Source organism: Monodon monoceros, unplaced genomic scaffold, assembly GCF_005190385.1.
Source record: "Monodon monoceros isolate NGI ecotype Baffin Bay Population unplaced genomic scaffold, NGI_Narwhal_1 Super_Scaffold_12, whole genome shotgun sequence".
NCBI classification, from domain to species: Eukaryota; Metazoa; Chordata; class Mammalia; order Artiodactyla; family Monodontidae; genus Monodon; species Monodon monoceros.
In genome coordinates, this window is record NW_021703768.1 from 113,504,125 (window position 1) to 113,530,961 (window position 26,837).

General features: G+C 50.1%; 1 protein-coding gene across 3 annotated transcripts in view; it reads left to right on the forward strand.

Annotated features, from left to right (window-relative positions):
- TGFBI (transforming growth factor beta induced) overlaps positions 1–10,305 on the forward strand; it is a 51,710-nt gene extending 41,405 nt beyond the window's left edge. For 2 of the 3 annotated variants that reach the window (XM_029218567.1, XM_029218566.1), the window contains 9 exons: positions 470–607; positions 1,170–1,315; positions 1,912–2,048; positions 2,891–3,021; positions 5,407–5,531; positions 6,987–7,089; positions 7,674–7,753; positions 9,140–9,164; positions 9,637–10,287. In XM_029218567.1, the coding sequence (XP_029074400.1) occupies positions 470–607; positions 1,170–1,315; positions 1,912–2,048; positions 2,891–3,021; positions 5,407–5,531; positions 6,987–7,089; positions 7,674–7,753; positions 9,140–9,164; positions 9,637–9,677 (926 nt within the window). In that variant the 3' untranslated portion in view covers positions 9,678–10,287. Of the gene's footprint in view, positions 1–469; positions 608–1,169; positions 1,316–1,911; positions 2,049–2,890; positions 3,022–5,406; positions 5,532–6,986; positions 7,090–7,673; positions 7,754–9,139; positions 9,165–9,636 lie in introns of all 3 variants that reach the window. The other variant, XM_029218565.1, reaches the window with a different exon arrangement.
- Positions 10,306–26,837: the final 16,532 nt, after the last annotated feature.

Below are 26,837 nucleotides of genomic sequence, written 5' to 3' on the forward strand. Positions count from 1 at the left end.
GACCCAGGGAAAAATGACTGAATGGACTTTGGCTTGGGTCCCCTTCAGCATCCTTACCCCATCCTGGATTTCCAGGCAGTTCTACTGCTAACGAGTGAGGGAATTTCATAGGAAAAAACAAACCCAGAAGAACACTTTCTGTGGGTGTGGTCACTGGCATTGTCAACTCTTCAGAAGCCATGACACAGACAAATGCTTTCTTCCTCCCCAGCATTGGACAGGACCCTGACCAAGGGCTGGGACAGAGGCCCTCTGCCCAACTGAGCCTCACCTCACTTCCCCAACCGGTGAGGTTTTCTGGGTGACCATTCCCCTGATGACACAAACCCGCTGTGCCCCAGCAGTGTTTAGAGGGGTTGTTGACTCAAGAGATGACATGCCTGCTGACGTATGTCATGCTCTGGGATGGACGAATGATAAATGAAAACAGTACTTCTAACTTTTGAGCCCACTTTCTCCTTCCTTATAGCTAAGACGCTATTTGAGTTGGCTGCAGAGTCTGACGTTTCCACAGCCGTTGACCTTTTCAGACAAGCTGGCCTTGGCACTCATCTCTCTGGAACTGAGCGATTGACTCTCCTGGCCCCCATGAATTCTGTCTTCAAAGGTATCGTGGGGAAGGCATCCCTGTGCGTTTGTCTCTGGGGACAGCTGCCCCACCGCTGTCACCTCCACAGCACCCTCCCCAATTCACAGCTCCCCGTGGACCATTCGTGCTTCCACCCAGCTCAGCCAAAAGCAGATGTGACTTCACCAGAAAGTGAAGAGGCCCTGCCATTTCATTTGGTAGAGCAGAGGATGCAGTCTTGTCCTCAGAATTCAAGAGTGTGCATCTGTTGGGAGAGCAGAGCACTCCCTTGTCTTTTTATTTGCGGGGTCAGTTGCCAATGTGATAGTCAGGAGGTCAGAGTGAGGATACAGCTGAGCCATGGCCATGGGGAAGGCAGAGAAGGGCCAAGTTGTGTCCGTGCCTACCCCTCCCTCTTAGGGCAAAATTCCAAACACCCTTGATTATCTAGACTTTTTTTTTTTTTTTTTAATTCTCAGAAGATGCCAGATGTTAAGGAATATTGGCAGCCTTGCTTGATTTCTCAATTTCTATTTCCAAATGGAAGGAGGGACGGGCTTTCTGCTGCATTGTCTGGACCTGACCGCACCTCCTCTTGCAGATGGAACCCCTCCAGTTGATGCCCGATTGAAGAATTTGCTTCTGAGCCACATGATTAAAGATCAGCTGGCCTCCAAGTATCTGTACCACGGACAGATCCTAGAAACTCTGGGCGGCAAAAAACTGAGAGTTTTTGTTTACCGTAATGTAAGTTCTGGGTCCTCAATCGTGCTCTTTCCTTGTCTCAGCTCCAAGAAATGCAAGCTATATTCGTGTTAAAAAAAAAAAAAAAAAAAGTGTTCAATAAGCAGGAGCTACACTCAGCCCTCCTTGGTCCAGAAGCTTCTCTTCCCTCTTCTCCTGTTTCTTCTCTCTCTTCAAACCCAGTAGTTACCCTGGAATATCAAATAGGAAGTACAACACAACATAGCCCTGGCTCGGGACCAGCCAGCACCATTTGGCTAAAGACGGTTGTCGTTTGTTAAATAAATAAATGAAGAGACTCGATCTCTTTATTTGATCATTGTCAATGGCCCTCTCGTGTCACGTAATAATCCCATTATGGGCCCTCTCTGTACATTTATTGGGGCCTCTATAGCTCTTCTTTCTTTAAGGAACGCCATTTTTATTTTCTTCTTTCCTGGAGGAAACACATGCTTTTATCCTAGTCTTGACGCTGCAGCCCCGTATATATTCACTGATCTCTGTGGATGAAGCCATCAGGACATGCCCTGAACAAATCGGGAGGGCCCTGCTTTGGGTTGGGGGGTAACCTGGCCTCTCTCTGCCCCTCTTTTGTACAGAGCCTGTGCATTGAGAACAGCTGCATCGCCGCCCACGACAAGAGGGGCAGGTACGGGACCCTGTTCACCATGGACCGGGTGCTGACCCCCCCAGTGGGCACCGTCATGGACGTGCTGAAGGGAGACAGTCGCTTCAGGTAACCGGCCCCATCCCAGGGCGGTGCTTCTGCAAGTGGCCGTGCTGGGGCAGGACGGTGGCCTCAGCTGTCTGTCGAGCTCCCCACTTCCTCGAGGCTCCAGTGAACACTGGCCCTGCGCCCGTGTGATCTCCCAAGCCAGGGATTCGGAAAGGACGAGGGTCACCTTGAAAACTTAGGTTGAGAAGAAGGGTCGCTTCTGGGAGGGTAATCCTCACACCCGTGGGAACAGGGAGGGGGCTGCACCTGTATTCCTGAAGGGCAAGGGAAACATCCTGCTCTCCTTTTAAAGTCCCAGGGGAGCTGAGCACACCTGGCTTTGCGCGCGTGATGAGCCTCACTCTGTGTCGTGTCTGCTTACTGCCCCTGAAGTTTCCTTCCTTCTCAGGCTCCTGATGTCCCTTTGTTTTCTTGCCTCGCTCTCTCCATTTCTGGCTTGCTCACTCACCACTGGGTGCCGTGGCATCGAGCATTTCCTGTCGCTGAATTCAGCCATCTGCACGAGAGCCTAGGAGACCGCCCACCCTCTGCCCCACCCCCACTCCCCGGAATCACATCCCTCGGTCCCTGGGGCTCAGTCAGTCTCTGGGTCAGCCATGGCACTGACCTCTCCCTACCTCCTTCCGCCTCTGGCCACTGACTTCTGGCTTTTAACTGAGCTTAGCATCTATGGAGAGAAGATGCAGAAAGGAATCGTTTCCTGTCTGTACGGAAACCAGCAAGGGGTGTGAATGCCAGTGCTCTGGGCTCCACCTACCCGCAGCGGTGCGGTGTTTGGGCAAATGACAACCCCCTCTCACACACACAGAGGGAGGTGACCTTTTCCGTGTATGTATCCGCAGCATGCTGGTAGCCGCCATCCAGTCTGCGGGGCTGACCGAGACCCTCAACCGGGAAGGGGTCTACACGGTCTTCGCCCCTACCAATGAAGCCTTCCAAGCCTTGCCACCGGGAGAGCTGAACAAACTCTTGGGTAAAGAGCAACCTAAGTACATTTTTCAACTTCTCTAAAGTAACTGTATCGGTCAGGGTTTCAGCAGGAAACAGTTGGCACATTATGAAGGGTTTGACTGTAAGGAATTTAATGACAAGACTATTTGCAGAGGTGTGGGCAGGGTTAAAGGAACCAGCAAAGGGTGATGGTACCCAGTGTTTACCGCTCCAGGCCTGGGGGAGCTGGGGGCAGGGGATGGTGGGGGGAGGGCCGGTCCGGGGAGACCCTAGGAGGGGGGGTATAGCACCGTGGCTAGAGCCACAAACAGCTGCTGTCAGAACCACGGCAAGGAGGCCACTGGGTGCCTTGGCCTCCTTCAGCGGCCGCGTGGCAGCTGATCGCAGGAGGGTGAGGGAGCCTGGATGATGCACTTCCCGGTGGTCAGCTTCCCCGGGCAGTGAACAAGCCAGAGAAGAGTAGAAGGGAATTGAGGGTAGATGACCACCAGCCCAGTCAACAAGGCATGGCTTCCCCTGTGGACCTGTGAGAACCTGCTCATGAAGCCATTTACCTGCATCACATGTACCTCGGGATGAAAGCTTTACCGAGAAGCTCCTCAAGGCCCTGAGCAATTATGTTGAGTATGTTTGAGAGACAATCTAGTGGTGAAGAGCTTGGGCTTCCAGATTACCTGAAAGCAGACCAAACCCTGGCTCTGGCGTATACCAGCTGAGTGACCTCTTGCAGGTTGCTTAACCTCCCTGGGCCTCGGTTTTCCCATTAGTAAAATGGGGGTGGTAAGAGTACCTTGCTCAGAGTGTTAATAAGGATTAAATGAGCATTGCCAACAATGCTGGGCACATGTCCCCCATCAATAATGGGATAATGGCTATGATGGTGCGGAGGTAGGATGGGCCTGCGGTGTTTACTCTGACGCATGCCTGTGAACGACGCATCCACCCAGTGCAGAAGGGTGAGTCTGAGGAGGAGGAGGAAGGATCTTGGCTAAGCCTTGGGACCCAAATCGTCTACACCTCCCTTCCCGCTCTGGAGTACAGAACAAAAAGCTCGGGTAGCTGTGAACCAAATTTGTGTCCTGTTTAATTTTCGCTATTGCTAAGTGAATGCCTGTGTCTGTGGTGCTGACGTATGTTCCTGAGGAGAGGGGAGACATTCATCCTGGACATAAACTTGCCATTCTCTCTCTGTTCAGGAGGAACGGAATATTCCCCAGGTGTCCCAAGCCTGCTTGGCTTGCCTTTCATTTTCATCTGTGCGGGAGCTGAGGGAGGGATTGGGCAAAGCTCCCCCTACACGCCCTCCCTCAGGCCTGTGGGCAGGATTAGACCCCAGCACGCCTGGAGCATGGAGCCCGTCCCCCGTGTTAGAGGTCGATCCAGATGTTAGAGATCTCAGAAGAAGGAGACCTCTCCCCTCCTGGGGGCTGGCTTGGCTCAGTACCTCCAGGCCGTATTTTTGTGGAAGGGAAACTCTTGCCAGCTCCAAGCTGTGGATGTCTGGAAATCCCTTTGTACCTGGTGCCTCCATCCCGTGGCACTCATGTGGATTCGTCCATAACCAAGTGAACTCCCCAAAATACTTTAAAGCTTCCTCTGTTCTCAGTTTCAAGTTGCTGGAAATAGCCGTCCATAAGCCCTGGGGATGCCCAGCCATTTGGCTGGTAACATGAGTATCAGGGGCAGCCTCGATGCAGAGGAGAGGGCAGCTGGCAGCCTTAAGATTGCCTCCCACTCTTAATTTGGGGACTGCCTGTGCACCTTTACGAGTAATTGGCTGCTTTCTGCAGTGGGTGGAGGAGCTGATGTGGGCCGGAAGGAATGCTGAGACGTGACAAGGAGGGACGCTGTGGAGGGATCTCCCCTTCGGCCCTGACCTCATCGGCTCCATAGCTCCTCCAGACCGCAGCTGTCGACTCTTTTAAGTTCTCCCTTCAGGAAACAGCCGTCTCAAAATATGCATTTGTGGGCAGAATGTGTAAATATTTCACTACTGTGTTATAACTGTTGGGAGCCATGTTGATGATGAGATGTCTCACATGCCAGTGCTGTAAAGGCCCCTGGCTTTCCAAGCAACTATTTAGTCATGGAAACATGAGTCATACTCACAGAAGAGTACAGATTAACTCCTTCTCAGCATCACAGAAGCATGTACTTAACCTAGCAGCCCATCCAGTGCACAGGTAGAGTCATGGCCACGGCCATATGCCTTGTTTCCCTGACCATTATGCACATGGTGGGTCGGAGGGCAGAGCACACAGTAGGTGCTCAATAAGTGCTTATTACCTGGGCAGGGGGTCCTCCATCTCGGGGGTGACTGCTTACATCTTCTCCTTTGGGCCCTCCCTGACCACACCAGTTACCAGCCTTAGGATTAACTCTGCTTTCTTTTCCCACAAACCTGCAGGCAACGCCAAGGAGCTTGCCAACATCCTGAAATACCACGTTGGCGATGAAATCCTGGTTAGCGGAGGCATCGGGGCCCTGGTGCGGCTGAAGTCTCTCCAAGGCGACAAGTTGGAAGTCAGCTCGGTGAGTACGTTGAACAATTAAAAGGCTGGCCGTGCCCTACCACTGGGATTTAGGGCACATCTCGTCCCTAGGATGGCATTAGACACACACTCTGTGTTTAAGAAGCATCTTGAATCTCTGAGTGTATTTTGAAAGAAAAGAGAAGAAAAAAGGAAAGAAAAGAAAAAAGAAGGGGCTTCCTTGGTGGCGCAGTGGTTGAGAGTCCGCCTGCCGATGCAGGGGACACGGGTTCGTGCCCCGGTCCGGTAGGATCCCACGTGCTGCAGAGCGGCTGGGCCCATGAGCCATGGCCGCTGAGCCTGCGCGTCCAGAGCCTGTGCTCCACAACGGGAGAGGCCACAGCAGTGAGAGGCCCGCGTACTGCAAAAAACAAAAAAGGAAAGGAAAAGAAAAAGAGTCTTCAGGGAAATCAAGGGAGATTGTGGTTAGACCGGAATAAGAACTTCCAGATCTTCAGGGGAATAAAGCATCTGATTGGCATCTGGGAGAAGCTATTAAATCTCCCTTTCCTTAAGGAAATGACGGTTACTTACAAGCCTTGAAAGATCAATTCCCAGTCCCCTTCCCACTCTATCCCCCCCCAAGTCCAGGGGTTCACTGAGCCGTACCATGAACCAGACCAACCCAGGAGGCCTTTTCTTCTGATGCTTGTTCTGTGAACCTTCCCTTACTCTGCACATTCCACTTTGGAGCTGCCTCCGAGGGTCCCTACCTTGAAGAGAGGGAACAGATAGGCAGCCCAGCTCTGCGAAGCTGCCTGTGGCCTCCCTGGCTGTACCAGCCAAGGCCACTGACACCCTGTGGAGGGACCACCCTTGCAGCATGTGGCTGGCTCAGCTTCTGCTCCCTGTGCCTCTGTCCTGGCCTCCAGCCATCCCTGTGCTCACCAGCTTCTCCCGGGAGCACGGGAAGGCAGGCAGGGATGGCATGACTTGTTTGACTTCTGCAGGTCACCTGAGAATCTCCCAGCTCCTAGTCTGGGATGTCAGGGTCCTGTCGGTCTCAGGCTCCAGTTCCCCCTTCTCCCTTGGGTCGTTCAGGAAAGCCTGAGACAGATTTACCCTGTGAGAAACTCTGAAGCCAGGCATGGAGGAAAAGTGGAAAGAGCCCTTCACCCGGAGCTGGACGCCTGGCTTCTGTTCCCAGCTGCCCCACCTGCTCAGCTTAAAGGAGGCCATAATATCGACCTCCTCACCACGCGCTGCTGTGAGGATAAGGGAATCACACAAAAGAGCATTTTGTAAATTGCAACATGCTGGGTCCACACAAGGATGAAATTGAGTCTCCCAGACCGAAGGTCTGTAGCTGACAGCGTCTGTTCCAGTCACCAGAGTATCCCCAGCACTTAGCACAGGGTCTGGCATCCGGAAGTGCTCAGTAAACATTTGCTGGGTTTAAGAATGGATAAGGGAAACGTGCTTGGTGTTCAACAATTGCTGTCTCTTTTTCTCCCAGAAAAACAATGTGGTGAATGTCAATAAGGAGCCTGTTACTGAAGTTGACATCATGGCCACCAATGGCGTGGTCCACGCCATCTCCAGTGTCCTGCAGCCTCCGGGTAAGGCCCTAAAGAACCACGTCCCCGCTCATCCTGCTGCTGGCCCTTCTCGACACACAGCCGTTGGTGCTCGATAGAAACCCTGCTGTAAGCAAAGATGAGAATGATGTGGGATGTGTGGACTGAGCATCTGTGGACGGCATTGCTGGGTCTGGTTGAAAAGTAACTTAGGAACTCTTGGTTCAAAGGCACTACACCCAGCAGCTCAAGGACAGATTTCTCTTTGCTGAATTGCCCGGCTGTCCTAGCCCTGTTCGAACAGAGCCCAGTTGTTTGTTACATGTGAACGCTGTGAACACGGGTCAAAGCACCCCTCCTGCAGCATCCCGCCCTGGGTGAGCTCTCTTTACCTCCAGCAAAGCTGCACTGGAGCCTAGCCTCTCTCCTCAACCTGTGCATTCACCTTTCTTTGAGCTCTCTCCCCACGGGCCAAATTCCACCACGAGTTATGGAAAGTTATAAAGGAAGACTTCGTCTGAGAATGTAAGCCAGAAAACCCAACAGTGCCCCCTCAGTCCTGGTGGTTATGAATGACACACTAATTATTTCTCTCTCATTGAAGCTGCCTTTCCTTTTATCTGCAGCCAACAGACCTCAGGAACGGGGGGACGAGCTCGCAGACTCTGCGCTTGAAATCTTCAGACAGGCATCCGCGTTCTCCAGGGTAAGATGCCTGCCTATGCTGGCCCCGGCCCTGAACAGCCTTGGGTCCTGTGCTTGGGCTCCTGTCTTCCTTGGCTGTCCTCCCAGGGCTCTCCTGTAATTTCTCTCCACTCCCATGGGGCATCCTTAGCCCTGGCCCGTGTGGAGTTTGGAGAAAAGAACCCAGGCAGCCCCGGCTTCCTTTGTGGGCGACAGCCGAGGCCTTCCAAGCGAGGCGTCTGAGCCTCAGTGCATGGGGAAGCCGTAGCTGGTGAGAACGGACACAGCTCTGGAATCCAGATGACCGAGAAGGGCACTCCATCTTGAATTTTCCTTACAGCGGACTGGCCTGCCCTGAGCCTGGGCTCCGAGTCACTCTTCTGTTTTCTGTGATGCAGCCCGCCATGGCCAGTGCTGGGGCCCTGCTGGGCAGAGGTGTGGGTGCCGGATCCAGGGCCCTGTCTGTGTGGGGCACCTCCCTTCCTTGCCTCAGCGCCACCTCCCTCTCAGAACCTCTCGGACTTTCTGTGCTTTTCCTCCCATTCCCCAGCTTGCCCAGGGCCCAGGGGTCCCACTCAGGCTCCCTTCAGGTCAGGTGGAGCCCCTTGGGAATACGGGTCATGTTACAGAAGGTTTGCATTCCCACAGAAGAGCCTGCTGGAGGTAGTCTTTAAACCAGAGGTATGGAGCTGGAATACGTCCCTTTACTTTTGGACATAGGGCTCTCCTTCGCGCCCCTTGAGGAGGGTTCTTGGCCCAGAGTTCCTATTCCTGAGAGCCACCCCCTGTGCGGTCCCAGCTCCGCAAGCTCCAGTGGATAGTCTGGGGGGAAGCCCGACTTCGGGGCATCCCAGCAATGTCCGCCTCAGAGCCCCCTTGGTTGGGGCTAGCGCATCATCACTTGGGGCTGCCACGACTGGCTCCCCGGGGCCCAGCAGTTCCACATTCCCCTTCCTCTTCCTCATTCCCACCATTTTTTTTTTTTTTTAAGAAGATGTTGGGGGTAGGAGTTTATTAATTAATTTATTTATTTTTGCTGTATTGGGTCTTCATTTCTGTGCGAGGGCTTTCTCTAGTTGTGGCGAGCGGGGTCCCCTCTTCATTGCAGTGTGCGGGCCTCTCACTATTGTGACCTCTCTTGTTGCGGAGCACAGGCTCCAGACGCGCAGGCTCAGCAGTTGTGGCTCACGGGCCTAGTCGCTCCGTGGCATGTGGGATCCTCCCAGACCAGGGCTCGAACCCGTGTCCCCTGCATTAGCAGGCAGATTCTCAACCACTGCACCACCAGGGAAGCCCCCATCCCCACCATTTTTTTCTGAGCAAGGATGGCAATGGGCAAAGCCACTGCCATGAGCAGGTGTAGGTATTACATCCACTAGAAAACTTGACACCTTGTGTTTTATTTCAGGCTACCCAGAGCTCTGTGAAACTAGGTAAGTGTGGTCTGGGTTTGAAGTCCTTGTAGACTTGTTTGGGTCTTACCCCCAAGCAGGCCCAAACCTGCCATCTGCTGTCTATAGCTAAACATCATGGTGCAATAAAACATGGCCGTTGGGGTCAGACACAGAACACCTAGTTTCCTTCTCCCTAAGATGGAGATAATAAGAGTGCCAACCTTTTTAGGGTTGATATGAGTCTTTAGGTTTGAGAACCTGGGAATATTGCACAGGGGCTTGGCAGGAGCCCATGATGAGGTCGTGGCCCCAAGCTGGTAGACGTAGAAAATCCCGGTTCAGAACATCACTTAGTAAGATACGAAGTTTCACAAGCCAGAAAGCACCTGCTCTGTGCAGGAGAGGATGGCAGAAGAAGGCTGCTTGGCCCTCATGCTCGTGATTCTGACAGTATCCTAGACAGACATGGGAAGCCTGCAACTTTTTCACCTTTCACATCTCTCTCTTTCAGCCCCTGTCTACCAGCGGTTATTAGAGAGGATGAAGCATTAGTGCGAAGGACCGCAGGAGGAATGCATTTCAGCATTTCCCCACCAGTTTCTCTCAGTTTGCCAAAGAGACTGAATGTTTTAGAAACCAAATATCACACTTCAATGTACCTGGGCCATAATGTACACCGTAATGAGATCTGAGCCTTGGGAGGGTGGAGGGAGGAGGGAGAGAGAGAGACTTTTAATTTTTGCCCCCTAAACGACACTGTTAGCCCATTGCATGCAGAGACCTGGATGTCACTGCCTGACATTCACTTCCAGGAAGGACCTGTCCCAAATGTGGAACTTCCTGCCTATGCTACTTACTCTGGAAAAGGGAGCCAAAGTTTCTGAAGCTCACAAAACATGAATCAAGCAATCCAGCATCACGGGGGTGTCGTGGCACTGTTTCTGTAGAGCTCTTTCACAGTTGGAGAAGTAGAAATGGCATCCTTATAAGCTATGAGTTGAACTGCTCTGTCAAACATTTCTCGCACCCACATGTGGCTTGGACCCGTCTGTGTGACCTGTCCAGGTAGAAAAGAGAGGGTAGGTAGGGCACCCAGAGCTCAGGCTTCCCCGGTTGTGGTAGAGACATGGTGTGTCTGTAATAATAAAACCAAAGAAACCTGTGCCGCTGTGGATGGGAACTGTGTGCTGGCTTGGGTATTTTACAGGGTTGGGTTTCTGTTTCTTGGGGCTGTGATGTGCCTTCCACGGAAATTCCACCAGGAGCAGCTAGGCGAGAAGCCCTGAGGGATGGTCTGTAGGGAAGACCATAGCATCAGCTTCATAGGTCCGTCGCGAGGATGAAGGGACATGATTCTTGTAAAGCACTCGGCACAGCATTAAGTATCCTTATTCTTATCACGCTGTCTGGAGCTGCTCAGGATCACTGTAGCTGAGAGCCTTTTGTTAGTGTCTTTCCCACAGGCAGCCCCCTTTCCTGGAGACTGGGACGCCCCGCCTTCCCCCACATCACTGCCAAGGCTGTCTGAGAACTCATTTCACTTAGGGGACCAACTACGCAAAGATGGTGCCGCCGGGAATAGAGCAGTGGCGCAGCAGACAGCCCCTCCCTGGTGGGGCTTCCGGTCTGGGGAAAGACAGCCGTTAACACGGCATCCGATACAATCGTTCATCCATCCATTCCTCAGATGTGAGTGTTAGGCCTTGGGGAGCAGACATGGCCCTGTTCTCATGGGGAAGAGACTCATTCGTCAGCTAATGGCAGTGCTGCCTGCCCAGCCACGTGGACTCAGAAGGACAGCACCGTGGTTCTGTGACAGGAAGGAATCTGAGCACGTGGGGGCTGGAGGAAGGGACACCCAGGAGCTCCTGGATGTGGGAGGAGGTAAGAGGAGTTGAGGGAGCTGACCTGGAGGGGTGGAGGTCAGGCTGCGGGGGGCTCCGGAGACGTCCCAAGAGGTGAGGTTTAGCCTTCTGCACGCTCCCGCCACTTTCCCACCACTCTGCCTGGCTCCCCGCCCCCAGGGGCTCGTATAGGCTTGGGCTGCCTGGGATGCCCTGCTCCCCCTAGAAGTGCTGCTCTTTGAGCACCCAGAATTGCACACGCCTGGACTCTACAGGATGCCATCAGAACACAAAGAGGTGATTAGTATAACTTCTAAAGATTCTTTCATTGAAAACAAAAATCACCACACATTTCCTTAAAAATGCCAAAGCCCCTCCATCTGTCCCTGTGACCCCAGCACTGTCCCTACCCCAGCCTCCCCAATACGGGGGGCTCCATCCATCCTTTCAGCTGGAGAGTCCTCCTTGTGACTGAGAAGCATGCACAGTCATGGCCCTGCCTCCCCCTCCCAGCCAAAGAGGATTGAATTCCCTTTTGGGGTCCTAAACATCCCCACCCCTGTTTTTCCTGGAGACTCAGGCAAAGCATTAGGTGCTGCCATCTGAGGATGGACGCCCAGGGCCAAGGGGTCGGCCACTGGATGTCTCCAGGGAGGGGTGATCGCTGGAGGAAGCGGTGTGCTGCCCTATGTTGCATCAGAAGGTCAGAGAGCAGCCCAAGCCAGGAGGTTGCCCAGGCCTCTCTGAGCAGTGCCTGCTGAGCGCCAGCCGGGTAAAGGAAGGCGAAGGAGAAGGGAAAGGGGCTCTGCTTCGTTCCCTTCGCTCCCTGCTGTCACTCTTGGGCTCCCAGGCCTCTGGGCTAGAGAGGACCACAAAGACCCTCAGCACTGGGGCCCCAGGGCCTTCCAGGCTAGGGTGTGCGTTTCCCACACAGAGGCCAGCTCAGTGATGGCGCCAGGGCCACTGCATTGGGCTATGCTCCTAAATGCATTATCTTTTCTATTTCTTACATCAGTCCTTCTGTGAAATGAGTAGGTACTTGTAGAATCTCTATTTTACTGCTGTCGAAATGGAAGGTTAAAGGGGTAAGGTAGTTTGCCAGGTCACAGAATAGGAAGAGGCTGGCGCACAAACCCTACACTCAACCATCCCTTGTGTCCCACCCACCCCAATGTCCATTGAGGAGGAGCCCTGGCAGCCCCAGGCCAGCAGGACATGGGTGGCCTCCTGAGAAGTCCCGGCAGGCCTGAGCTCTGCTTGCACAGCCTAGACCGTAGCTTGTTTACGTGCTGCTGGGGAGCCAGGAGTGGGGTCAGCACCAGTCATGGACACCCCAGACACATGGATGTCAGCAAAGAAGGGAGAGGAGAAGGATTTCTCATGCAGAGGAAAATACCTCTGTGCTTGAAACCATAATTCAGTGTCATGGTCTGAGAGGAGCTGCCCGGAATATTGTGCTCAGAAATCTTTCTAAAGCCAGGAAAGAAGGCCACAGAATGAGGGTTGGGCGCGGTGCCCTGTCCTGAAAAGTCAGATGGGGCCACCTCCCTGGCCTTCCCTGCCTGGCGAGGAAAGGAACACACCCGCTCCACGGGATCCTTTGTTCAAATCCCAGATTGAACCAGTTCAGAGAAGAAGCGGAGTGGCTGTGGGAGTCTGGTACAACCCTCTACACACACACCCCTCCAATGGCCTGAGCGGCCCAAGACGGAGCCTCAGGCACAGATACCTTGCACTCCACACCTATTCCTGGGTTGGGGGAGGACTCTGGGTGGGGAGGAAGACAGCAGCTGAGGTCTGGTTGCCCCACAGGAAACTTCCAGCTCTGGCCTGCCGGGGGCGGGTTCCACAGAACCATCTGTACCCCAGGCAACGGAGCTCCTTGCGTGACAGGGGCGGTAGAGTTGACACTGAGACCTGAAGAATGAAGGGCTGGGGAAGAGAATTTGGGCTGAAAGAACATGAAGTGCATAAAGTCTCCAAGGCACGTGCTGGAGATATTTGTGTGGCCAGAGTGGGGAGAGGAGAGGAAATTCCTCTGCTGAGATAGATATCTGGGATCCGACCATGCCTGGCCTCGTGGGCTGCAGTAAGGATTTTAGACATTACCTTTCTGACAGGAGCCACAGTGGGCTATAGCTGGGAGAGCTGCGCCATGATCAGATTTCTTTTATTGTGGTAAAGTAGACATAGCATGGAGTTTACCATTTTAACCATTTTTAAGTGGACAGTCCAATGGCATTAAGTACATTCACACTGTTGTACGACCCATCTCCAGGATTCTTTTCATCTTTCAAAACTGAAACTATATCCGTTGACACGAATTCCTCATTCTCCCTTTCCCCCGGCCCCTGGTAACCACTGTTCGACCTTTTGTCTTTATGAATTTGACTACACTAGGTACTTCATATAAACAGAATCGTACAGCGTTTTTTCCTTTTGTGACCAACTTATTTCACTTAGCATAATGTCTTCGAGCTTTATCCTCATCGTAGCACGTGTCAGAGTTTCCTTCGTTTTCAAGGCTGAATAATATTCCATTGTGTATATACCACATTTTCTTTTTTCATTCATTCATCAGTGGACAGTTGGATTGCTTCTACCTTCTGGCTGTTGTGAAGAATGCTGCTATGAATGTGGGTGGACAGATATCTGAGTCCTGCTTTCAATTCTTTTGGGTGTATACCCAGAAATGAATGGGGGAGAAGCTTCCAGTAGAAGAAAAGTGAGGGTTCTGCTTTGTATATTTTACATTGGAGAAGTCGTTCAACATCCAAGTGGGATGTCAGAAAGGCCTTTAGAGCTCAGGGAAGAGGTCAGGCCTGAGATGGGGTGTTTGGGCGTCATCAAATGCTGTAGGTGCTGTTCAAAAACACTGACTGGGTGAGATCACCTAGCGAGAGAATACGGAGAGAGGACAGTGCCTCGGACAGAGCCTGGGGCTGCTCCAGCGTTTAGAGGTTTGGCGGAGGGAGAGAAAGCAGCCAAAGGGATTGAGAAGGTATGTGAGGAGGCCTGGAAGTCACCAGAGGAGAGCCTTTCAAGAAGGAGGGAGCAACAACCGTTTTAAATGACTGGTGTGCCCACTGGATTTGGCCACATGAATGTCATCAGTAACCTCGGCAAGAGGACTTGAATCTGGAGTGAGAGGGAAAGAGGGGTGAGAAGGGTGCATTTTCTGGTTTGAGTGCTTGAAGGGATGTCGTTTTCAAGGACTGATAAGCCTGTAAGTAAATGAAAAACTGGAAATAATCTCTTTGTTCAGAAATAATCTATTTGTTCAACCTCATCCTTTATGCCTGGATCAGAAACCCCTCCCTCCATTCCGTGTGAATCCATTATCACAGCCCTAATAACTTATTTGGAGTAATTCCCTAACTTCCTTTTCGGCTTCCCCTGCTAGCGAGTGATCTGCTGTGAGGGAGGGACTCTGTCCCACCCCCAGGTCCCAGCGCCTAGCACAGGGCCTGGCACACAGTAAGTATTCAAATGGTGTCACCCCAGAGCCTGGTTTCCAGAGCACAAATGGTCCCTTCATTCAACATGGCGGGCCCTGTTGCTCTCTGAAAAGGAAGAGGAGGCTTCCTAGACAGTTGGGGTATCCTTCTGGGGGGCTCTCATGGATGTAGGTTGGAGGAAGCCTGCATCCAGCACCCTCCTCAGGTCTCTTCCAGAAAAGCAGATGGTGGCCTTGTGGGCATCCCTGTCCCCGAGGCAGCTTCAGTCCACTTTGGCTAAGAAGACTCCCTGAGAGAGCACACCCATGGATCACCAGGCCCCAGGTCAGGGAAAACATCTGGGTCCAGAGAACAGACATATGGCTACTTAATCACACCGCAGGAGACTCCCCGCTCCCAATGCAGGGGGCACGGGTTCGATCTCTAGTCACGGAACTGAGATCCCACACCGCATGGTGCAGCCAAAAAAAAAAAAAAATCACACCACAGAACAAGTAACTTCGTCTCAAGCAGGTGACCTGACCTTCTAACAACTTTGGGGAGGAAGTTTCATGCTCAGAGAGTTACTCCCCCTTTCCAGGATCCTCTTCCTCCAGTTCTGTTACAAGGAAGAAGGTCTGAGATTTGGGAGCAGCAGAGAGAGAGAGAGGAGAATTAAATATCCTTTAAATATCCTTATTTGGGTGGAAATGAGTTTTTAAATGAACAGATGGAAAACTACTCTCTCCACTGTCAGGGGGGCCAGTGAGTCCCTGTGGCTTCTTGGCAGCAGCTCATACATAATTCAAGTTCAAGGAAGCCATCTGTACGCAGGGCCCTTTCCCTGATGACAGCTCTCAGTCGGGCTCCCAGACGTGAGGATGACGGAAGTGGAGGAGAAGGTCAGTCCCACCGTGGTGGGGGAGGAGAGTGAACACAGGACCAATGTGTAAGCACCCTGTGACCTCAGTTCTTCGGTCATGCAGCTCCTCCAAACGTGCCTGAGAACGAAGGAAGAACAGCCTGTGAAGTGCCAAGATGCAGCTTCCAATCCCAGCACAACTTGGAGAAGAAACACCTTCATTCAGATCCTAGTAACTTCCAGCCTAGAGCAGGGATTCCTAATCTTCCATAAACCAGGGACTCCTGACAAAAACTGGGGATCCTTTCCTCAGAGGAATGCACAGGGACCTACAACACAGTTTTGATGACCACTCCCCCTTGAGTCCTATTCTAAACACTTTCATACGGGCCTGAATTCCACAGCACTGCACGCTTCTTGGTGCGGCAAGCAAGTCTTCTGCCCCAAAGCATCTAGCTTAGATACACAGTAGGTCGTCAATAGATATAGAATGAGTAGGCCATCAAAGCGCAACCCGTTTATGAGCCTACAACAGGGCATCGTGGCTGTCCCTCAGTGGGACAGTAGCAGCTTGACAGCAAGAGAGAAGTCGTAACCCGGTGTGATGTGGAAAGGCCTTCAGAGAGCATTCACAGAGCAGCCCACCTGGGCAAACCTGCAAACACACACTGGTGAGAAATCCTGCGGGTGTCAGGAGTGTGGGAAGACCTTTACTCAGAACCTAAACAGTTTGCAACATGGGAGAATCCACACTGGTGGGAACCCCTGCGTACCTGAGTAATGTGGAAACACCTTTATTTGTGGTTTATAGTTTACATACTTGAGACATTCATCTAGGAGGAATACCCCCTACAGAAAATAGATCTTTGAAGGTATTTATCAACCATTTTTGGAGATTATGGAATTTACACCAGTGGATGATTAAAAACAAAAGCCCTTTTTCATCTTTCTAACCTTATGTTTAGCTTTAGGTCTTAGTTGTACATTTAGTTGTATTTCCTAATATGTCTATCATTTTCGTGTTAACTTTTCAATCCAATTTGAATTTGATTTAGTCTAAGATTGGGAATTTCACCTCCAAATTTTTATCTCATCCCCAGGAAGCCAGCAGTTCCTTCCTTCCCCAACATTTTGTTTTGCCTTCTTGGAGATACATTTGATTATTGGTATCAGCTTACGTCTCGACCACATTTTTCTGTTCCTTTGATCCACATATCTGTGCTTGTCCCTGTATCACACCACTTAAATTTGTGTTAATTTAGTATCTTTTAACATCTAATAGAGTCAGATGTCTTTGCTTTTGAAGATAACTTTTTCCCTTTTGTAAAATTAACACTTCCTCCTTGCAAAAGGTTCAGAAAATATAGAGAAGCAGAAAGAAAAAGTAAAGATGACTTATAACTCTAACAACCAGTGATAGTCTTTGTTAAGTTATTGCCACAGATTCTTCCAGATTTTGTCTTTGAGGAAAATGTGAGCATACATCACATGCTGTAATCCTCCTTTATTGTGCCCAAATAAATTACTAATAAGTTTCAAGATAAAACAGGCATTGTGGTAGGCCAAATTATATGACGGCCTACTTGACCTCCTCACTCCCTTGATGGCCAAAGGGAGATTATCCAGGTGGGTCCAATGTAAATCACATGCCCCTTATTTAAAAGCAGACTTTCTCCAGCTGGCGGTAGAAGAGTCAGTCAGAAGTTTGCAGCGTGAGGAGTACTCCATGCGGGGTTACTGCTTTGAGGATGGAGGGGACCAAGTGAGAAAGCACACAGGCGGCTCTAGGAGCAGGGAGCAGACCCACGGACAGCCAGCAGGGAAATGGGGCCCTCAGACCCTCAACGGCCACTACCTAAATGAGCATAGAACCCAATTCTTCTCCAGAGCCTCCAGGTAAGAGCCCACTGACACTGTCAGTTCAGCCCAGGGGACCCTGAGCAGAGAATCCAGGCATGCCCACCCGGAATTCTCATAGAACCGCGAGATAGTTCGTGTTGTTTTAAGCCACTGAGTTTGCAGTAACTGGTTACAGGGCAATGGAAACTAACATAGGCATTTAAACGGGTAAACGATTAAAACGAAAAACCCTTTGATCAACTTTCTAACTGTATTTTCAACCATAGGAAAATCATGTTTGGTGATAAGCCTGAGTTTAGTTTCATTTTCTCTACTCAGCATCTACGGGGGCCTCTGAGTTGCCCTCGCTCCGTGAAAAGCCTGTGTCCTGGACCAAGATGGGGGTCTCTGGGGCTGGGCTTCAGGACCAGGCTCTGTGAAGCCCCACCGGGCAGGTCACGGCCCTTCCTCTGGAAGTGGGGTGATCCCCTGCCTCTAAAACTGTCCCAGACCCACAAGAGACCTGCTGAGAGCTGGGGGTAGAGAACTACCTTGGGTTGGCCACACCCCCTCCTCACATGTTCTAGGGCACCCCCCCTGGTGGGTTAGCTGTCACCCCAAGGGCACCCACACACAGTGGAACTACACTTGACTGTCAAATTATGATGCCCATCAGCTGGGCCTGTGCGTGTTCACAGGGGCTTCTCGGAACAAGTGCCCACCTTTGCATTTTAACGTTCTTAACAGCCTGCAAGTTTCTATCCTATTGTAGCCACAGGTGGCTGCAGAGCCGGCTAGTAAGAGGGAAATTGGATCACAAAGGGCCCTGGAGCTCCTCCAACCCGCGCCCCCACCCCATGCCAACCATAATAATTTGAACGCTAGGACACATTCTCTTGGATTCCGACCCAACTCTGACTCAAAGCTCTTCTAACCACTACTTTGGGTAGCCAAGGGGAACCCATACATCCAGCAGGGACCCAAGACCAGTGGTTCTCAATTATGCTGCCTGTTAGAACCCTGAGGGACTTTTTAAAATCCCAAAGGCTAGACCTCATTGTCAGAGATTCAGATTTTAGTTAGTTTTAAGGGAATCAGGGCCTCAGTAGTTTCAAGACCTCCCCTGGTGATTTTAATGTGCAGAGCAATGGTTCTCTACCACTGCCCTGCCTAAGAACCCCCTAGGGACCCTGTTACAGATGCAGATTTCCACACCCTACCCTGTGAGATTCTGTTTCAGCTGGTCCTGGAGAAGACCAGGAATTAGCATATTTAACACACACCCCGGGTCGGTTCTTCTCGGACTTGTTAAAATGAGGACTCTGATTTAATTGTTCTAAGATGGAAGCTCAGATTCTGCATTTCAAATAAGTTTCCAGGTGACACTAATGCTACTTGACTGGGGGTTACACTTTGAGTGGCAAATGTCCCATCAGATTTGGAAGAACTGCCATAGACGAAAGTTCCTAAACTCGTAGTCATGGGAAGTGTAGTCACAGCAGCAACACCTGTGAACTGGTCAGAAATGAAAATCTGGGGGACCCCACCTCAGACCTATTGGATTCGAAACTTGGGATGGAGCCAGCAATTTGAACAAGCCTCCCAGGTGATTCTGATGCAGGGCAGAGTTTGAGAAGCACTGTTAGATAAATGGCCACATCTGCTGGGAAAGCAGCTCAGGGCTGGCAGAGAAGTGGTGTCTGGTTCTCTGTCTTCTCTGCTTTGGGCTCCAAAGGCAAAGGTTGTTTCCCCAGGGGGTCAGGTCAGGTTGAGCAGGAAGCAGACGAAGGTCCTGCCAGCCTCATCTGGAACCCAGCATGAATCCCCCAGTTTCCAGCCGTGTTGGTATCATCATGCAAATATGCAAAAACAACATTCTTAAAAGGAAGCCACTGACTTTATGATTTTGATGAGATCTGGCTCAGCCCTCTCTCAAGATGTCTATGTAGTGGTTCACCAACACCTGCCAGGGAGAGCAATACAGAGTTTGTTTGTTTTCTCAATTGAATGCATCAGTTTTTTGGAGCCTAAACATCCACTTCTGGAAAGCAAAGGGATTTCCCTGGCCTGAGGAAATAGGGAAAGTTAACACCTCCCTGAGAAGAGGGGGTGGGATTATCCCTCTGAACGTTCATTCTTTCAATTGATATATATCGGATGCTTGTTGCATGCCAAGAACTATGCTAGGAAACGGAGACATGGCTCTGGTGGCAGGAAAGTGAGGAAATTCTCCTGGGTGTACGTGAACTTATTTTATGAAGTATAAGACGGGGCCATCAGTTGGGGAGGAGGTATGAAATAATTCTCCTAGAGTTCTTTAAAAATGCAGACTCCAGAGCACCACTGAATGATCCTGATTCGGCTGCCTGAGGTGCAGCCCAGGAATGTGAGGTTTTAACAAGATCCTCTTGTGATGACTGTTGGGGGTGAGTCCTCTGAAGCATGGCAGTAAGGGTTTGCTGGTTTGTTTTGTTTTAGTTAAGTAATTTGTGTTCTTCAGGTAAATTTAGAAAATAAGGATTGAATAAGGTCCAGTTTAATCCCTCCCCCCCTCCCCCGTCACAGCTAATAGCTCAGCTTCCAAGCTGGACCTAGCGCACCAGTTCCCCTCTCACTCAGTTTCTCCCCCTTGCATGGTTCAAGGTCCTGTGGTTGGTGGGTGGGTGAATGGGAGAAGAGAGGGAAGCTCCTCTTTCTGCGCCAGGACTATTTTCCCCCAGACGAGGAGTGTTTGCTTTCGGGCTGTCCGCTGTTCCCAGTCCTCTTTCAGGATCCTGCTGCCGATCTGGTGGGGAGAAGAAGGGGTGCACGAGCCTCAGCTTTCTTCGTACCCACCAGCTTGAGGGGCATCAGGGGACCACACGAGGCTTGGTCACCCATCGCCCGAGGGTGCGCGGTTCCAAGGGTTCTCTCTGCCTGGGTCACCCACAGGCTGAAGGGAGGTGCTGGGAGCCCCAGGCCTGAACCAAGCCTGCGGGCTGAGCAGTGTGAGGTGAGGGGGTGGGGGCAGCGGCCCCGAGAAGACTTGAAAGCGGGATACATGGTGGCGTGATCCAAGGCGCGCCAAGGCGGGTGGAAGGCAAGGTCGGCTGGTGCGCGGTCCCCATCCTTCAGAGCCGAGAGGAGAGTCGGAAATGTAGCTTGAGAGTGCCTCCAGGAGACCCTTTCCGTGCCCCTGGCCTCCTTCCCCCAGCGCGCTGTCTCCTCCTCCCCCGGGGTCGCTGGGATTTCCTTCCCCAAGAACGAAGGACCCTCATACCAACCGGCCTTTCCGGAAGGTAGCACGTATCTAAAGCCCTGAAGAAAGCAACTCCACTTCCAGGCATTTCATCTCAAAAATACTTGTGTGCGTCTGTGCGCTCAATCTGGCCTACAAAGTGCTAGATGGGGCAGATACTACGAAGGTCGAAGGTCCTACCTGAGTGCGGCTCAACCCCACATTAAACCAAGTCACGTACAATGTCTGGAGATCATGATGGAAACCAGGTGGAGGAAAGATAAGGGCAGAGATCTTTTAATTGGGAGGGAGATGCGCAGCCATCCACGGGCATCGTTCCATGGGAGTACAACCGCTTTAGTTGCAAGGGAGGGCCAGCTGAGGTGTAAGGAACGGGAGATCTCACTATGTGGTCCACTGACCGAAGCACACACAGAAAAAAAGTCGGCAAGGATAAGATAAATGGCAGTGATTGTATTAAAGTTGCAGAGGCGTTTTGTTTGTACTTGTATATGTAGGATATCCATAATCCACACCACGGCCTCAAGGTCCGGGGACTCAGACCTTGACTGTAAATCTCTAGTGGCGTGCATTTCTTCTTTTTTTTTTTTTTTTTGCCGGCACCTATCCGACCTTGTAGTAGATGTTGGTCAGTCGGTCATCTAGGACCAGACTGACTTGGAACCCAAGAGTGACCCATTCCATGCACTCCATCCAGCCATCAAAGGATTTTTAATTCAGTAGACAAAAGGGTGAGAAAGCACCCACGGGTCTCACACCCCAATATAGGAATCAGAAAGTCCAATGGAACTGAGTAACCGCTTCAGCTAAAGCCAACCCGGATAGCTAGTAGTGATCCTAACCTCTAAAGGCTTAAGGAGTGACGAGGAGGGGCTGGGCTGCATCTGCGCCACGCCCCCAAGTGGTTTGCGTCACCCTGTCCTTCCCTGCCCCCAGCTCCGTGCCTGAGAGCTTGTCCCAGGCGTAGGGAGGCCTCTCAGCCCCGCACACCCGCCCTTCTATTGGCACCACGGAAAGGGCCGGAAATCCGTGGCGGGAGGACGGAACCATAAAATAACCCATGAGCAGTCTCTGAGCTTGCCAAGGGCTGAGGCCAGGTTGTTTTAGCTCCGTGTCAGGCGTTGAGCTGGGCCCTGGGGACACAGAATTTGTAGTCAGCAAGTGCTTTTTGCATGGGAAGGTGGGTGAATTAATCAGGGTTTCGAAGTCCAGGAGAAAGCCGAGATGGGGCCCACAGGCCCAAGAGTTTAAAGGCCCATAGCTCAGGAGAAAATCCATGTCTAGGATAAAGTAGCATGACTTGTTTTTCCTTTCCCCCACCCCACCCCTTTGTCTCCACTTCTTTTCTTTTGGAGGGTTCGGAAGCTAGATGGAGACCTTACCATAAATTGCTAACACAGGGGCTGAGACCTCAAGGATAACCATGTCTCAGTTTATTGAGCACACACCAGGTACGAAGCTCTGGCTTAAGCATTTTCCTCATTTAATGGCCAGAAAAACTCGGTGAGGTTGTTAATGATGGCCCATTTTGCACATGAATAAACTGAGACTCAGAGCTAAATAACTGAAACATTAGAAATTACAAAAAGTGACAGACTTATTCAGGAACACAACCAAAGTTTGGACTCTCAGGAAAGGGGAAGAATTATCTGTAGAATCTGTCTTTTTAAATATTTCAGATAATTAGTAAGCTCCACTAGACAGATCTATCATTTTGCTCTTTACTCTTTCCCTGTACCTAGCAGAGTGCCAGGTCCACAGTAGACACTCAGTAAACATGCAGTGAGTGAATGAGTGAGTGAGGACAGTAGAAACCCATTATGTAAGAAACCGTGCTGCCACCAACCTGAGTTGAAGCCCAGCTCCCCCTACTTCCTAGCTATGTGACTTCAAACTCACACTTTGCACTGTTTTGTTTTGTTTTGTTGCTTTTGTTTTAGTTTTTTTATAAATTTATTTAGTTTTGGCTGCATTGGGTCTTTGTTGTGGTGTGCGGGCTTCTCATTGCGGTGGCTTCTCTTGTGGCAGAGCACGGGGTCTAGGCGCGTGGGCTTCAGTAGTTGTGGCACACAGGCTCAGTAGTTGTGGCTCAGGGGCTTAGTTGCTCCACGGCATGTGGGATCTTCCCGGACCAGGGCTCGAACCCGTGTCCCCTGCATTGGCAGGCGTATTTTTAACCACTGTGCCACCAGGGAAGTCCCTGCACTGTTTTTTATATTCATGCTGTATGAAACAAAAACCACATGAAAAATTAAAACCATTACAGGCAATAAAAGCTATACTTGACATATTCCCGGCTACCAATACAAACCCCTCCCCAGAGGTGACAGCTATTTTTTAAAAGTTTGTTGTGCCTACTTCTAGTCCTCTTTCTGTAAACTTACATATAGTAGTAAATAAAAACACATAGCTTTGTTTGGGTTACGGCTCTGTTTTGCTTTATATGATAGGACTGTACTGCACCAGCTTTGTGGGAAACTTCACCGTGTGTCTGGGAGATGTTCCCACAACAGCATCTGGGGAGATCTCATTATTTATAATAGTTCCCCAAGAGAACATGAACTATGATTTATTTTGCCATTCTCCTTGTAGGACTGGACATTGAAGTTGTTTCTGTTTTCTGCACCAGTTTACAAATACTGTTCCAGTGAACATGTTTGCCCAAGCCTCTTCACGAACAGAGACAAATACATCTTGAGGATAAATTCCCAGAAGTGGAATTGCTGGGCTAAGATACACATTTAAAATTGTAATTGCCGTGTCGCCATCCAAAAATGGCCTACTAATAGTATTTACCGGATGGAGGCCTGGGAAGATACACTGTAATAATGCGCTTCATTCAGGCCAGGCACGCGGTAGGCTCGCTAAGCATTTACCAAAGCAATTGCCAACGTTCACTTCTATCCATTCCCAGCCCCTGATCTGAGCCAGCCCTGGCTGTGGTGCCTTGAGCCAGGTTGAGGAATGAGAACTGGCCAGCAGAAAGGGGAGGACTCCGCGGCTGCCTTCCAGGTGCTCCCCCTGGTGGGCAAATGTCCCTGGACAGTAAGAAATCCCCCATCTTTGTAAACCCTAAAGCAGAGGATACTCATTCCCGCTCAGAACCCTGACACACCTCCTCTCATCCTTAGAATCCCACCCAGACTTCATTTTGCTGGCTGCTCTGTTGCCTTCGTGCCTTTCTCATAGTACCTCGTGCCACTCTCCTCTTCCCTTGTTTTGTTGTAAAACCACATTGCCTCCTCTAGTTCTTCAAGCATGCCCTTTCTACCTCCTTCATTCTTTCTCAGAGATCTCCCCACCCTACAAGCTCGCCTCTAATACTCAGCTCATATGCCACCTCTTCAGAGGGCCCTTCTGTATACACGCTGTCTAAAGAGCCATCTCTCTACTCTCCGCATCCCCGTTCCCCACCCCTTACTCTTTGTCTAATCAGCCTGTGTATTTCCTGTACTAGCAAGTTCACGCCTAAGTAAACCCAGACGTTTCCAAGTGTGGCAGAGTGCAGTGTCATGAGGGCAGGGACCATATCTGTCTAACATGTGATCCCCATCTCCCAATGCCTGCCAACAGCACCTGGCAGTAGCACGCACTCAACATTTGTTGAATGAGTGGTTGAATGAATAACTAAATAATACTAACAAGCAGGAATAGAATTGACATTGGGAGCTACCAGGGGCTAAGGCAGAACACACTTCCCAGGGTTTTGGCTCCGTTTCTCTTTTAGATGCCCTTTATGATCAATAGGAAACAATTTTCCTGGGGTAGGTTTTAGCCAGAGCTATCATCCTGGGTGCTCTGCGGTAGAGTGAAGGCGCCCAAAGGCAGGGGTGGTTTTGACATCTTTGCCTCAATAATCCTTGCCTTAGACTACAAGGTAGACCATATTTTCTGGATGAGCAAACTGACGCTCAGAGAGGTAGAGTAAGATTCACAGCTGGTATCAGCTCAAAGAATGGGAGTGTCTGGTGAGAGGAGGGTTAGCAAACAATCTTTTCCTCTAGTCCAAAAGGACACATTGTCTAAAGGAAGTACAGCCCCACACTTATAGCATGGTGGCCCTTGTCAGTGGAGAGATCTACACTGGCTGGGATTGGGTGGTGGACACACCCTTAAAATCATCTACAGTGTGCCAGGCCCCTCAGACATGATTAAGAGGTGAATTCAGCCTTCAAAAGCCTCACAGTCAAGAGATGTAATAGACCATTGTTCTGTAGGATGTCAAGTGTTATGTTTGGACCGTGGACAAGCAGGGAAGCCACATGGCCATGTTGTGCATACTTCAAATCTGGGCATTGCCTTTCAGAATGACCACAATGTGAATGGGGCTCTCTGGAGCTGAGCAGTTTACAACCTGAGCAAATGTATGTAGCTCCTGATGGGGATGGGGTAAGTCATCTGGAACTAGGTGATCAGTCTGAGAAGAGAGTCTAGATCTCAGGGGAGCACCAGTATGTAGGAGTCTGTGGAAGAAGCAAAAGCCAGGGAGGCAGGAGGAAGACCAGGCTGTTAGAGAAACCAACAGAAGAGGAATCAAGATGGAGAGGTAGCTAACAGCACCAAAGGCCCTGAAGAGTCAAGCAGAGAAGGGCTCCCAAGTGACTGGCAACAAGGAGTTCGTTGGTGACCTTGGCAAGAGTGATGAGGATGAGAGTCGGTCATGTTTATTGAGAGGTGAATAGGCTATGTGGACAGAGTGAGGGTGTTACGTTCTTTCTGGAAGTTGGGCTGTGAAAGGAGAGAGGAAGCAAGGGTGGTGAGGGCCTTCAGGAGTGAGGAGAGCTTTGTTTTATTGTTGGGCTTTCAGATGAGAGCCTTGTGCGTGTCTCAAGGCTGTTGGGGAGGAGGCGGTAGCAAGGAGAAGTTGAACACTCCTCAGAGAGTGTCTTTACCTGCACGATTCACAGAGGACAGTGGGAGGGGGGTGAGATTCAAAGTGGGCAAAGGTTCCAGATGATGGCTAGTCAGGATTCCAGAAGACTTCTTGGAGGTGGTGTACCTTAGACCTGGGCAAAAACGGCCCCTGCCCTATGCCTAGGGCTTTAAAGAGCCTTGTCTGCAAGGCTCTCCACGAGGCAAGAAAGAATTGTTGAAGAACCAAGGGAAAATGCATCCCCAGGACTCTTCTAGATCATACTCTAGGTGACTGGAATACCAAAATCACCTGCCAGAAGGGCCCTGATGGTCTTCCAGGGTCTATGTGGGCCTTTTTCTCAGGATATCCTCCCAAGAACAGACCCCACCCAAGGAGAAGCCAATTTATTTTTATGTTGATAGCATCACTCTAATACTACACCAGAAAAACTCATTATTAGAAAACAACAGACCGGCATACCCCATGAACATAGATAGATGTAAAAATTCTAAACAAAATCTTAGCAGAATCGAACAATCTATAAAAGGGATAAAATATCATGACTAAATAGGGTTTATCCCAGAAATGGAAGGTTTGTTTAACCTTCATATAGTTGGTTAACTAGCATATAGTTCACTATATTAACAAGCTAAAAAAATACGTATACACATACATACACATGCACACACACAGATACATAAACACACGTGAAATCATAGCAGTGGATACAGAAAAGGCATTCAAAAATCCAATATCCATTCCTGATTTTTTAAAGAAACTCAGCAACCTAGGAACAGCAGGGAACGTCCTCAACCTGATAATGGGGATCTATAAAAGACCTATATCCAACATCATACCTAAATGTCAAAGACTGAATGGTTCCCCCCTCTAAGATGAAGAACCAAACAGGAATGTCCACTCTCATCACTTTTATTTAATATTACACTGAAGGTCCTACTCAATGCAATAAGTCAAGAGAAATAAGTTATCCAATTCAGAAAGAAGTGAACCTGTTCTTATTGGCCAATGACACAATTGTCTATGTAGAAAATCCAATGGAATATACAAAAAGCTCCTAGAACTAATAAGTGATTTTAGCAAGGTTACAGGATACAAGATCAGCATACAAAAATCAATTGTATTTTCATCTACAGCAATAAACGACTGAAATTGAAATTTTCGAAAATACCATTTACAATAGCAACAAAATTTATGAAATACTTCGGGATGAATATAATATGTGCAAGATCCATAGACAGAAAACTGTAAAACGGTGCTGAGACAAATTAAAGAAAACCTAACTAAATGGAGAAACATACGTTGTTCATGGCTCAAAAGATTCGATGTTGCTGTCAATTCCCTCCAAATTGTTCTATAGAGTCAATACTCTCCCAGTCAAAATCCCAGCTGGATTTTTTGTTGATAATCTGATTTTTTTTAATTCATATAAAAAGTAAAGGACCTAGAGTAGCCAAAACAACTTTAAAAAGGAAGAATAAAACTAGAGCACTAACACTACCTGACATTAAGATGGCAATAGTTAAAACAGCGTGATATTGGCATCAAGATGGACAAATAGGTCAATGGAACAAGACAGAGACTCCAAAAATAGACCCATGCATATAAAGACAACTGAT